Source organism: Perna viridis, chromosome 1 (genome assembly GCF_037379345.1).
Source record: "Perna viridis isolate PV_CMFRI_1.1 ecotype Kerala chromosome 1, ASM3737934v1, whole genome shotgun sequence".
Classification (NCBI taxonomy): Eukaryota; Metazoa; Mollusca; class Bivalvia; order Mytilida; family Mytilidae; genus Perna; species Perna viridis.
In genome coordinates, this window is record NC_142445.1 from 53,236,317 (window position 1) to 53,248,906 (window position 12,590).

The 12,590-nt window shown below is 31.4% G+C and overlaps 1 protein-coding gene across 24 annotated transcripts in view; it reads left to right on the plus strand.

Annotated features, from left to right (window-relative positions):
* LOC148629357 (microtubule-actin cross-linking factor 1, isoforms 1/2/3/4/5-like) overlaps window positions 1–12,590 on the plus strand; it is a 123,929-nt gene that overhangs the window by 18,542 nt on the left and 92,797 nt on the right. For 22 of the 24 annotated variants that reach the window (XM_088548803.1, XM_088548794.1, XM_088548812.1 and 19 more), the window contains 4 exons: window positions 4,390–4,437; window positions 5,518–5,607; window positions 6,371–6,448; window positions 6,786–6,878. In XM_088548803.1, the coding sequence (XP_088404929.1) occupies window positions 4,390–4,437; window positions 5,518–5,607; window positions 6,371–6,448; window positions 6,786–6,878 (309 nt within the window). The remainder of the gene's footprint in view (window positions 1–4,389; window positions 4,438–5,517; window positions 5,608–6,370; window positions 6,449–6,785; window positions 6,879–12,590) is intronic. The other 2 variants (XM_088548883.1, XM_088548900.1) reach the window with 1 other exon arrangement.

The following is a 12,590-nucleotide window of genomic DNA, read 5'->3' on the forward strand; positions in this document are numbered from 1 at the left end:
CTTTTTATCACATGCTCTTCCCCTTTTTCCAAGATTGATAATTTCAAGATTATGTAACTATCACTTGTTTTATTGTGACTGGAATATTAAGCTTTAATGATGATGTAGCAGTAAGATTTTGAATCCATATGTCTTGGTCCTGAATACCAGTCTTTTAAAGGAACGTTAATCTGTATTGAATGCTCATTTGGTTTGGTAATGAATCCTTTTTGGAGGGATTTAAGTGAGTTATGCTTTCAATTTCTTTATCAAAGTTGAAATTGGCAGCATTTACTTCTGAATTAGCTGTTAATAGGATTCATTCTCAGCGCTCTGTAAGACCAAAAAAATTTGTCTGTTTCCTGATACCCTTCCTACCCTAGTTTTTTTTGTGTCTACCCTAAACATTTTATGGTTGTTTCGGCTCAAGCACTTTTGAAGTTTAGATTGTTGCCACATTAACTCAACATAATATGTTTTTGAAAAATAAAATGATTTCCCTACCTACATACTCTATTAAATTAGATTACATTTTGAAAATTCTTAAGAGCATAGATGGTTATGCATCTCTGGCCAGACTGAATCTATGAAATAAACAAGACCTCGGGGAATAAGCTATGAACACCAAATTGTCCTATTATTGGTGTTTATTAATGACTGCTGTGACCTGCTGTAATATGAAGGTGTCAAGTTCCCATGTTTTAAGTTATTACATGATAGTGAATCCGGTCCTAACAGAACTACATCAATACTAATCATATAGCTTGGTTTAGACAAGTTTTTCTTTATAGGGTTCATAATCAAAAGAACTAGATATAAAGTGATATTCAATTCATGGTCTGTTAAGACAAGGTTTTAGTTTGGTCAGGTTGACAGATTTTACTGTTCTTGTTTTATAGGATACTATTAACTGTAATTGATTTCAATAAACCATTCCCCAATTTCATCAGGAACAATAAATAGAATACTCCCTATAGGCATAAAATACAGGACAAGATGTAAGATATGGCTTCCTAGAGTGATGTATTGTCTCATAGAAGAATTTTATTCTGTGCACAAATTATTGAAACAATTGCAATGGTGAATTTGATTTTGATCATGGAATTAATGGCATTATTCTTCAGTTGCTAAGAGATAGGGCAGCATAATTGTTGATAAACATATTGTCTGGAATTAAAACTGCATTTTTGACATGGAGAATGCTGCATCTGTTGTTTGCCAGTCATTTCTGGCAAAATTAGGGTATTAATCATTAGATCATGTATATTTATTGAGATGAAAAAAAAATGGCCAGAAAATATTAAATACTATAGATAGTAGAGATGTGGGTTCAATTCTCATAAGCTTGTGATCACAGCACTAAATACCTGATTACAGAGATGTGGAGAAATGCCCTTTAGCCAAGGACCCCAACTGTAAATACCTGATTACAAAGATGTAGTAATGCCCATAAGTCAAGGACCCCAACAATATATGTGGGAGGAATGTCCAGAAGTCATTATTTTAGGGAAAACAGTCACAGTTAATTTTATTCTTCCTAACTTTACAAAGTTTCTATCCATATTTATTTTGACAAAATTTCTATGCGCACTATACCATATTGAGAAGTTATTTTCAACAACAATTTGGTCATATCAGTTTTGTTTTTTTTTTATTTTTAGCTGTGAAATAGTTGATAGGTGTTAATATCTCAGTCAACCTGTAGATTTACTAGATCATATATTATGTAATTTGTACCAGCAGTGTTCAGCTCCAGATATTTTTTATCTTGATTTGTGTGATAAAAATGCAAGATACCATTGAACCTAATAATTACTGCTTCAGTATTTTCTCTAGAACCAATTTTGAGGATTCCCTCAAAAACACGCAATGCAGCATTATGCCTCCTCTGATGTCAATGTTTCCAACTTACATATTACGAATCAAGAAGGATTTGTTGGTTAGTTCTCTCTATAAGGACATATTGCTCCTTATCCTTTGTAAATGGTAATCATTTACATGATTTATCCTTTGTAAATGGTAATAATTTACATGATTTGTATGTGAAAGCTGCAGTTTTGCTGAAGTTGTTGAAAAAAGAAACCAAATTGTTCACTATGTTCAGGCTCAATCTATTGAGCTGCAATACTTTATATCCATTATTAATTTGTTCATTATAATTTGCCTATCCTGGTTGTGTGACAGGGGTGATTATTGTTACAATACAAGTAGAATAAAATTTGGCTTGCCAAAATTTGCTTATGTTATGATTGATTGATTGATTGTTGGGGTTTAACGTCCGAGCAGCAATATTTCAGCTATATTCAGACGATGAACATGAAACGGATAATAAAATGCACATGAAATGATGAAAAAATGAAAAACGGGATGGGACACAAGGACAGTAGGGTTGACAAATTTTGATTGCCACTTGAAAAAGGGAGGGATGGGTAAGGTCGGGCAATTTAGCCTCCTGTGGCAGAGAGCAAAGGTTCCTACTCCTATCGAATACCACAGCAGGGTTTTTTAACGTGCGAGGAACGTGGCATCTTTCCCAACACGGTGCACCACTATGGTTTGCGGTCAGGTTTTCCGTATTATAGCCTGACAACCCCAGCATGTAACATGCCTGGGGTACCCCATTCCACCACCTGGGGCACAAATCCCAGTTGCTCTGTGGGCAGAGCGTCTAGCCCCCGGCTAGGTTTTTGAGCACTATTTAGTCGCTTTTTACAACAAGCTTAGCGCTGCTGCAGGCCTATTCTTTTGACACCTGGACCTACACATAGCGCTTATGTTATGAATTTATACCATAACTAAAAACAGTTGTTTTCTCAAATAAAATCAATTTTAGGAGGTATATGTTTGTAAAATTTGTAATTTAGATACCATGGCAGGATAACAATGAGCAATAAAGCATATTTTTGATTTTGCTTATATCATAGTGACTTCTATTCGTAGGATTTATGGTGCTCATAGTACACATCACCCCGTGAGTTTGTTTCTGTGTGGTCAGGTGATTTTATATGTCTCTTGACAAGAATCATTGCATTTTAATGATTAGTTTTGATTTATTTGTTAACATATATCAACACAGAATTATAATGGTGTGATATTCAATGGGTTGTGATCACTACAAAAGATTCATTTAAAAGAATAGTGTATTGTAGTGATTGCCTATAAGATGCTCCAGGATACTTAGCTATTTTATCATATTGCATGAGTGTAAAATTTTTTATCCTCAGTTTTTTTTTAGGTGTCTAACTTATTTGTGACACATAATCAGTTAGTACTTGGTTTATTTGTAAATATAAAATATAAAGGTGTATACGATTTCTTATATTTCAATGAACTTTATCAAACACTTTAAACTGTAAAGTTATCATACATTTAATTAAGCCATCCGTATCACATTAAAATTCAAGGGAGGAGTTTGCATATGTTGAAGGCCCTTATTTAGCATTACCAATGCTTTCTAATTACAAGATTGTTGAATAGAGTTATCTTTCTTTGAATGTGTTTAAATGTATAGTTTGTATTGACTAAGGAGTTACCACATAAAATAAATATTTTACATATTAAGTAAACAGGAAAGAACATTAAAGGTACATTCATTAAACATTGTTACACCCTTATGAATAATTATATATCACAAAGGGGTATTGTTTTCTTTAAACAAAACTTTGATTTTGCATTTTTTTTTAAAAATCAAGTGACACAATCCATATGCATTAGGTAAAATAAGGGTTTCTGATAAAGTTAATCTTTAAGTACCTTTCATATAATATATAGGTAGTACTTATTGTTACTTTAAAATGATTCAGTCCTGCAAATATAAATAATGACTGTATGCAACAGATGTGCTTAAGTGATATTATACATTGACTATATCTGGCTATATATTTCCATTGATGTTATGTATAGGATATTGTAGGTAGTTAGGGTATACTTTACTTACACCACAAAGCCACTTTTTATTTTGAGTCATTTAGTCTGTGCGTTTAGCCACTAGCCACTGGGCTAGTTGAAATTCATTGAAATTTTGTTTGGTTATACAGGATAAATAGTTGAAATTTACTGTTTGGGCTAGTGGCTGTAAAAGTTTTTTGGCATAGAGTGATCTTCCTCACAATGTCAGGACTCCTGTACAGACACAATGAAACGCAGGAGTCCTGACATTATGAGGATGATTATATGTGTTACATTATATGTATGGGGAAGTAAACAACAACAGGCTTGACTTAATGGCTTATTACTGTGCTACAAAATGTTAAAAATAATGATTAGTTCTATCTCATACAACTAACTTTTTGAATAAGTTTGTCTTTACTGAAGATTCATGTTCTTAAAATATATTTGGAGGAAGTCTTTCTTCATGAACACCTGTGTTATGAAGATAAAGTTATTTATGAATGATTATTTATTACTCAGTGGTCTCCCCTTCCTGTCGACTACATGCAGCACTGGAGGTTCACACAGGTAAAACAGGCATGGTCTTGCCCACCCTTCCATTTTCAGATCTTTTTATTTTATGTAAGGTAGTGCATGGTGTAGACCCTTCTATGTTGCAATGCTGTTACTTTGTTTAATTTGTGTCTGCAAATTTTGCTAGGAAACCATGCTTTTTTCAAATTTTAAGTATTGCAGCATAGCAAGAGTCTTTTAAATGGTCTGTAAGTGAATTATGTCCTTCATGATGTCTTTTGTCGTTGTCCTGCTTTGCATGGTTATTTTTGCTTATATTTTAGTTACTAAGTTGGGAAAAATTATTGGATATGTGTACTATAGTGCTAAATTTTACCTGTTATCTATCACTCACTGTTATTATCAACATACTCCTTTAATTTTCATTAAAAATTTTTTATGTCTAATAAAATACCTCTTACTTTTAATTTTCAAATGCATTGTCCACACCTGAATCAGTGAAAGGTCAACAGAGGTTAACTTTACAGTGACTGTTATACATGTTGTCTTTCTGTTATTGAAATATACTACTGAATGACCTCGTTAAACTTTCAGATTAGTATAATCCTTCTATCAACTGTTGCATGATTCTTTGTTGTGAATGAAAAGTACTTAAGTTTAGAGCATTGTCCATACTTCAGACTAGATTAATGAATGCATCAATATTTTTATATAATATTCAGCATCATGATTATTGTTTTGTTTAGTTATGAATCCACTTTTTGTGGTAAATTCTTTTTTTTAGTGTGTGTTGTGCTCTTAAGCTGATCATTCACAACAAGAAACTGTTAGTATTTTATTTAAGTCATTTCAAAACATGATATCATAATCAAACAATGGATGACACATCAGAATAAAAAATCATTAGTAATTATAGGAATGACAGGATATCTTAGTTTATTTTTCTCAAAACCCTGTCTAAAAGGAATAATACACATCCCCTTATACTAGTATCTGATATAGATCACTTTTCAAGATAATTATATGCATGTGGCCTTCATATTGATCGGTTTTCAATGTTGGTCCAAAGCTTTATGAAGCTTGAGCATGACAAGAAACATATCCCTCAATTTATTATTCTTTCTACTTTTTCAGGCTGGCCGTAGAATAGTTGATCTATTTGAAGACTTGAGAGATGGCCATAACCTTATATCTTTATTGGAAGTGCTGGCACATGAACCCCTGGTAACTATTGAAATGTATTGTTAGTGGGAGCATTTTGAGAAAATAATTTGCTTACTAACCTTACCAGTGCACCTAGTCTTTATTCTCATGATTTATGTCTTTTGACATTTGAATTATGGTATACCACTACCTGTCAGTCCCATTTTGCAGATTGTGTTTTTTACCGTTTTTCAGATTTAATTTTGATGCATGTTACTGGATTTCCAACATGAAATAGGGTTGATGGTGTACCATGTGATTTTGCTGGTAGTTAAAGTTGTTAATGTGATTCAAGTTTTGAATGTATTGTTCAATATGTTTGTCTTTGTATTTATGTTCTATCTTTGAATGTTATTCTTTCCAAGATTAGCCTTGATCCCGGGTTTATTTACTGTCCTAAAAAATGTTGTCATTCCTTGTTTAATGATTAATTTGGAGTAAAGCCATACAGAAAGTACATTTTTTTATAGTGAAAGTAGAATATTTTCAAGGTCACCATTAGTTTGCTTTTGTGTGTAATACATTATTATGTCATGAATATTTAAAATCATGTCTTATTTGTCTGAGCAAAACAACTTTCACATTTGCATGAAGAAATAAACTTGTTAAATGGCTGCATTACATTAAAAACAAGGACTTTTTTTTTCATTTCTATTTAAAAAACTTTTTTTTTGCAACTGAAACAATTAGCATTTGAAATTTGAAATACTCTTACTCAGAGTAGGTATAATCAATTAAACTTTGTTAAAAACTACTCTTTGAAGAGCATGGTTTTCTTTTACAGCCTAGAGAAAAGGGTCGTATGAAATTCCACAAGATCCAAAATGTACAAATAGCACTAGAATTTCTTAAGAGAAAAGGGGTAAGCTGTACAATAGTTACATTAAAACACGAATTCAAAGCAAAACAAAAATTTTAATTTTTTGTTTTTTGATTTTAGAAGCCAGTTTGACAACTATTAGTAAACTGAAAACAAACAAACAAATAATTTCTTTTACACTCTTACTATTGAATATATCTTTTGAATGTTTTGAAAAGTAGGTTACAAAAATTGTGTATTCTACATGTTGCTGAATCATTGAGTTATAATGTCTTATTTTGATAATGTAATACATGTAGTAAGCAAAACACTAACTTATTTCTTATATCATCATCAAAAGCACCCTTTTTAAGTCACACATCTTTTATACCCATTGTAGATCAAACTAGTGAATATCAGATCAGATGAAATTGTTGATGGTAACCCCAAACTTAGTCTTGGTCTAATCTGGACTATTATTCTACATTATCAGGTAAGTGGAGATAACTCCTTTTGGCATTAAACTTTGGTAAAGGGAGATAATACTGTGAAAACTAATTCTAATGTGATATTTTGAAGACAATGATTGGATTTTTCTTGCAACCTATTCTGCTTTACAGGATCGAGGCTTAAGCCTGTTCATTGTCTCAAATAGGTTGTTGTATAAGAAAATATGTATGGCTATAGTTAAGACAATAAATACAAATGTAAATTGACTGCTTCAAAGTTTTATAACTAACCCTTGATTTTGGTCAATCTCTTTTACTCTTACTAACAAGACATTTTACATATAACAGTTACGAGGAAGTGTATCAACAACTCCACTTTCTGTATCTTGCTCTGACATAGTAAGTGAACAAGAGGTGTTTTGGTCTCATTTTGGTTGTATGTGGCATATTTTTTTGTTCCACCCAAAGATAAAGGGGGCTTTGAATGGCTAGACAAGTATACTCTGTTGGAGTTAGGGTTTTTGCTGGCAAGTAGAAAATATTTTTTCTATTTCTTTAACCATTCAGTATATTTTTGGTGTTATATAACAGGATTTAGAATTATGTTATTTTTTGTTTTTATTTTAAGAGATGGCTGTAAGTGTTTTAATTTATGCTAAAGTTCAGTCTTTGAATGTTGCTGAACACTTTTGAACGAAATCACCGTCTAAATGGCTAGTATATTACAACATGTAAAGAATGCAGTCTATTTTCTTTGTTTGGCATTACTTTTGAAACATATGAGTTTTCTTATACTTTCTGTTAAAAGTCAAATGAAAATGCATGATGTGTCTATAATATGTATATCCTATTAATTTTACTATATGTTCCGGTGATACATGTTAAATGTTTATTTTTCATTCATTAATGATTGGCATCAAACATACTGCAATTTGCTGTCAGATTTGGAAACAATGTTGTAGTAATCTTTATTATTGTTGGACAAAGAAGTTGTTTAGATCTATTCAAGTTATTATTGTTTTTTCTTAAAATAATTTAAAAAAGGCAGTTGATAGACTTTCATTTGAAGTTTTATCAGGAGAAGACAACTCTTGGTAGATAAAGTTTTTTTAGGATAAAACTAATCAAATGTAATTTTTGTTAGCTCACTTTATTCTATGTTTATTTTGGCTGTAAATCGTATGTTGAAGTGGTTAGATATGGCTGTGTTCTACTATGAATGTAGGGTCATGTCTAATGTATAAGAAGAGGTTACCAAGGTCATACCTTTGGGCTTAAAGGTATATTTCATTTACTTCCTTGGCATAATTTGGGTGATGAATAACATACCAGATACCTACCATTTGGTCTGGGATAGATACAGTGCTATCACACCCCTTGGTATTGTTTACAATTAAAGGGTAATTTTAAGGAGTTATTTTCCTTATCCCATTATTATCCCATGCCAAATGTGTGATGGATTCAATTATATATAGATTTATGAATAAACACTTCAATCTGTTATTAAGTGAAACATCTGTTTTTAAAGCAAGTTTGTTTTCCAATTTATTATATGATGATCTTTGTTCTGTGTCTTTTCTGTTTGCTTTTTTGTTGTTATACCTGTTGGCTTTCAAAACATTGTTCTATGGGCATTTCAGACGGTCTGTATAATTTATATAGAAACTATTTCCCCAAGATCTATTTCTAGTAATAATGCGTGATTTATGGAAGAAAAATGAAAAAAGCAAAGATTTGCAGATTAGTATTGTATCATAGAGAATTAAAACATCTGTGTTAAAATGTTTGGTACAGGAGAAAAGGCTGTGAGAGAATCTCTCTATAATTACAATGATAAGGAACTGTGCCCTATGGGGATATACTAATGCATGTAACAGATCTACATAGACACAAGATTTTTATCAAAACAGGCTGTGATTCAGGGGCTCATGATAAAAGCAAAAGTGGAGATATCGTGCACTTCTTGTAATCTTTGTATGGCATCATTGCTGATGATTCAGAAAGGTGGTGCATAATGCAATAAAATATTGTATCTGATTATATGTCAAACCATTATGACTTTGCCAAGAAACTGTTTTTTTTTTAATTTTCTTTAAAATTTTCAGGCAACCTTCATCTATTATTTATCTTTCAATATTCTTCTTTAAAAGCACTGGAGTTACGAGAGTCACTTTCCTTCTTCTTTTTAGTGTATAATTTACCTTTTGGTATTTATACCCTCCTCACAAACTAAGTTTCAAGGGTTTACAGGATTTACCCTGATCGTCTGTCCACATATCTAGTAAAAGCAACTCTTCATAACTATTCAATAGATTTGATTTTGGTAATATAGAAGTTTTAAATGTTAAAAATATCTCATATAAAGTACAACTTCATCAAACTACACAATGGATTTTGATGTTTATTCAAAGGTTTGGATAAAATGTACATGTACATGAAGGAAACTTACTACCGGGTACCTTATTTTAGCACGAACTTTTGGAACTAAAAAATTGTGAGAAAATGAATCGAAAAGGGTCTTATTGTTTTTATCCTTTTTCCACCCACTCCATATATGCTTTCATCCTGTGATAGTGTCTAAGTGCCTGATATTTTATAAAACATAGTATTTGGCTGTTAGTTTTGGAAAGATACCCCCGATTTTTACTATAACTCAGTAACATTTTTTTCAGTATGTTACCATGGCTACTGGATTTTAAAACAATGATCACTAAATTTCTTATAAATGACTTGAACCTCCACACACCAAGGATTTCAAAAATATGCACTTTTTAAAGACAAAACACTAGAAATTTCTGTGTGGATTGCCTCAAAACAGCTTTATTTCAACAAAATAAGACCAAATTTTCAGAAATAACCTAACTGTATTGTACTACCTTATGGCAAGTTTTCAGGAACCCTTTATCTGAAAAAATAGGATTTTCACCATAGAAACTACAATTTCTTGTGTAGGTTAAGGTACACTGAGTAATAAAATGTAGTTTGTGTTAAGAAATTTAATTGTTTAGTGCAAATAAGTCCTTAGCAACCAAATATTCTGAATTTTCATCCTTTCAAATGCACCATCATAGAAGATAATCTTGTATCTACTTCAGATATGTGCTATTCTAGCCACTTTTAAGTAAAAAATGTTACTTCTTTATCTTATAATAAATAAAATGGATAACCGAACAAACTTTTTCTATGCAAATAAGTATTGCAATGCAGAAAAGAAAGTCAAAACAAACCTTTTAGTACCCAGTCTTATGTTCTGGGAAAACTCCATGATTTTCTATACTTTCATCCTCATATGCTATTTTTTGGGTATGAAAACCAGTGATAAGATAAAAACATCAAATAAATACTGTTTTCAGTGCCCAGAGTGTGAAAAAAAATCTGTGTCTTAATGTGTTTTCTCATTTTTTTCATGTATACAGCCTTTTTCATTATATGAATGCATATAGCAGAACACATCACAGAATTATCCCCAATCTGGGGGAGCAGACCAAGTATTAGATTTGCTCTAGAATCAATATCCTATGTTCAATTTTAATAAATCTGGTATTTTTTAATTCCATACAAATTGAGCTTTCCAAAAATTACAAGACATACACAACTTAAAAAGTCTTCTTCTCCTTAAGGGTGCACTATACAGTGTTTCGCACACCAAGTTACCCCCGTCAAATTTTGTAAAACTTTAAATTAAAAGTTGAATTTTGGTGGATATATTGTTTAAATGTAGTTAAGCATTTATACATAGACAGATGTAATATATGTAATGGTAAACAGGTGAAATTTAAATAAAGAATGGTATCCGGAACATTTCAGTCCCCTGCCGTATTAGGTTCTCTCCTCAGCATCAGATGGCCGATTTTTAAAATACCAGTATTTTCTGGATGCTTCATGTGATCCAACTTTGAAGTTTTACTAACCACAACCTACTTGAACTGATCAATGGAATTAAATGAAATTTTATATGAAGGTTATGTGTCTTATGTGAATATGCAGGAATAATGATCACATGAATGATGAGTTACTGCAAGGGGAGATTATCCAATTACAGTTGAGGTCTCACTAATCACTTCTGGATCAAATGGCCACCCCTATGTAGTACCAAAAACCCACTGAACCTAGACATGCATTGTAAGTGCATTATTTGTATGTATTATGATTACAAGTAGTCAAAATAATGCTGAGAATGTGTACTTTAAAATCATATATGTAATTAACTACAAAAGTGTATGAATATTGTTTACATGTGTGAGTAATTTGCCTCCATGCTGTCAGTTAGCAGAAAAGGTAAAAATGTGCATTTTCAGTATTATTTATTCAAGTAAATTTTGTGAAGAATTTCTACAATCATCGTACCCTTAGCATAATGACTTTGGAAGCCTTATTTTCCAAGCTTCGCAATGGTATGCAACTTTAAGGTGTCATTTGTCCTGGGAATTTACAGTGAAACTTTGAAAATTACTTTTTTAACATGTAAATTAATGGAAACGTTAGAAGTGGTTAGTGAGACCTGACATGATGTAAGTTTAGTCCACTTTAATTGAGGGTATTCTATATATGAGCTTGCTTACTGTATTTTTAGTTTTCTTTGTAAGAGCGGCAACACTGTTTTTAATTTTTCATTTGTTTGGCTGTTCGTTTTGTCTGTCTGTCTTTTTAAGAAATTGGTTGCCTTTCTTACTTTTATCTGAGAGAAAAACAGTCACTTCCTACAATTTAGAGTTGTGACATTTGAAGGGCTTTATGTAGTTTCATGTATTTTTGGTTTTGTTGGATTTGCTTTAAAAGATTGAAATGAGCTCTTGTTGATTTTGACTGTTGAAATATCAGTTTAACTCAGCTTTTGATCCTTTCTTAAAAATTGGGAGAAAAAAAATGAGAATAAAAACTAAAAAAAAAAAAAAAAATCAACATAAAAACACAAAGCACTTATACAAACCAAAAAAAACAAAAAGGCAAATAATTGAATTATGAAACAAGACATTTACCATCGACAGAATTATTTTAGGTTAACAACTGAAAAACATAATTGTTGGCATTTGTTCTACTGTTGGCGTCAAATGTTTTCACTATTAGTATAATGAATAGCTGAGAAGTTATGAGAAATTAGTTCTAACTTTTTGATGAAATGATAACAGTTGATCGCTGTTTGTTCTATGATTTTCATAGATCAGAGAAAGTTAGCTCTATTATAAACACTCTGAGAAATCTGAAGGATTCGCTTGAAAAGTTTGGCAGAAATCAACATTTTTATGAAGCAAAAATAGGCTATTATCCTGTAATGATGTGGCTATCTTCTGAGAATGGCCTAATCAATAACTATAAGCTTGTTAGAAACTTTCTGAACCAGCTGTATAAAATTAAACTTTGACTGTAAAAAGAGGATCAAATTCATTGAGATTTTCATATCAAACCTGTTGAAAAAAAGAAGAATTGGCACAGGTTGTGATAACAGATAGATAGGTTCATCCTTCAGCATTCAATTTTGTTTGTTTTTCCTAACAATCAAAAGAATACAGCAAAAAACAAGTGTGATAAGGTCGTATCTAATATACATGGCATCAATCAACATTCATACTGTTTGTTTTTTCTTGAAGTAAAAAGAAAATCGAAAATGATAAGAATTAAATATTTTTACAATTTCTCATCTTAAATGAAAAATAAACAAGGAAAAAGGAATACATTATATGTAACATAAAAATTAATGGTATTTTTTTCTAAGATAACTGCCGCCTTACTGCTGATACATTGAGTTAATGAAAATT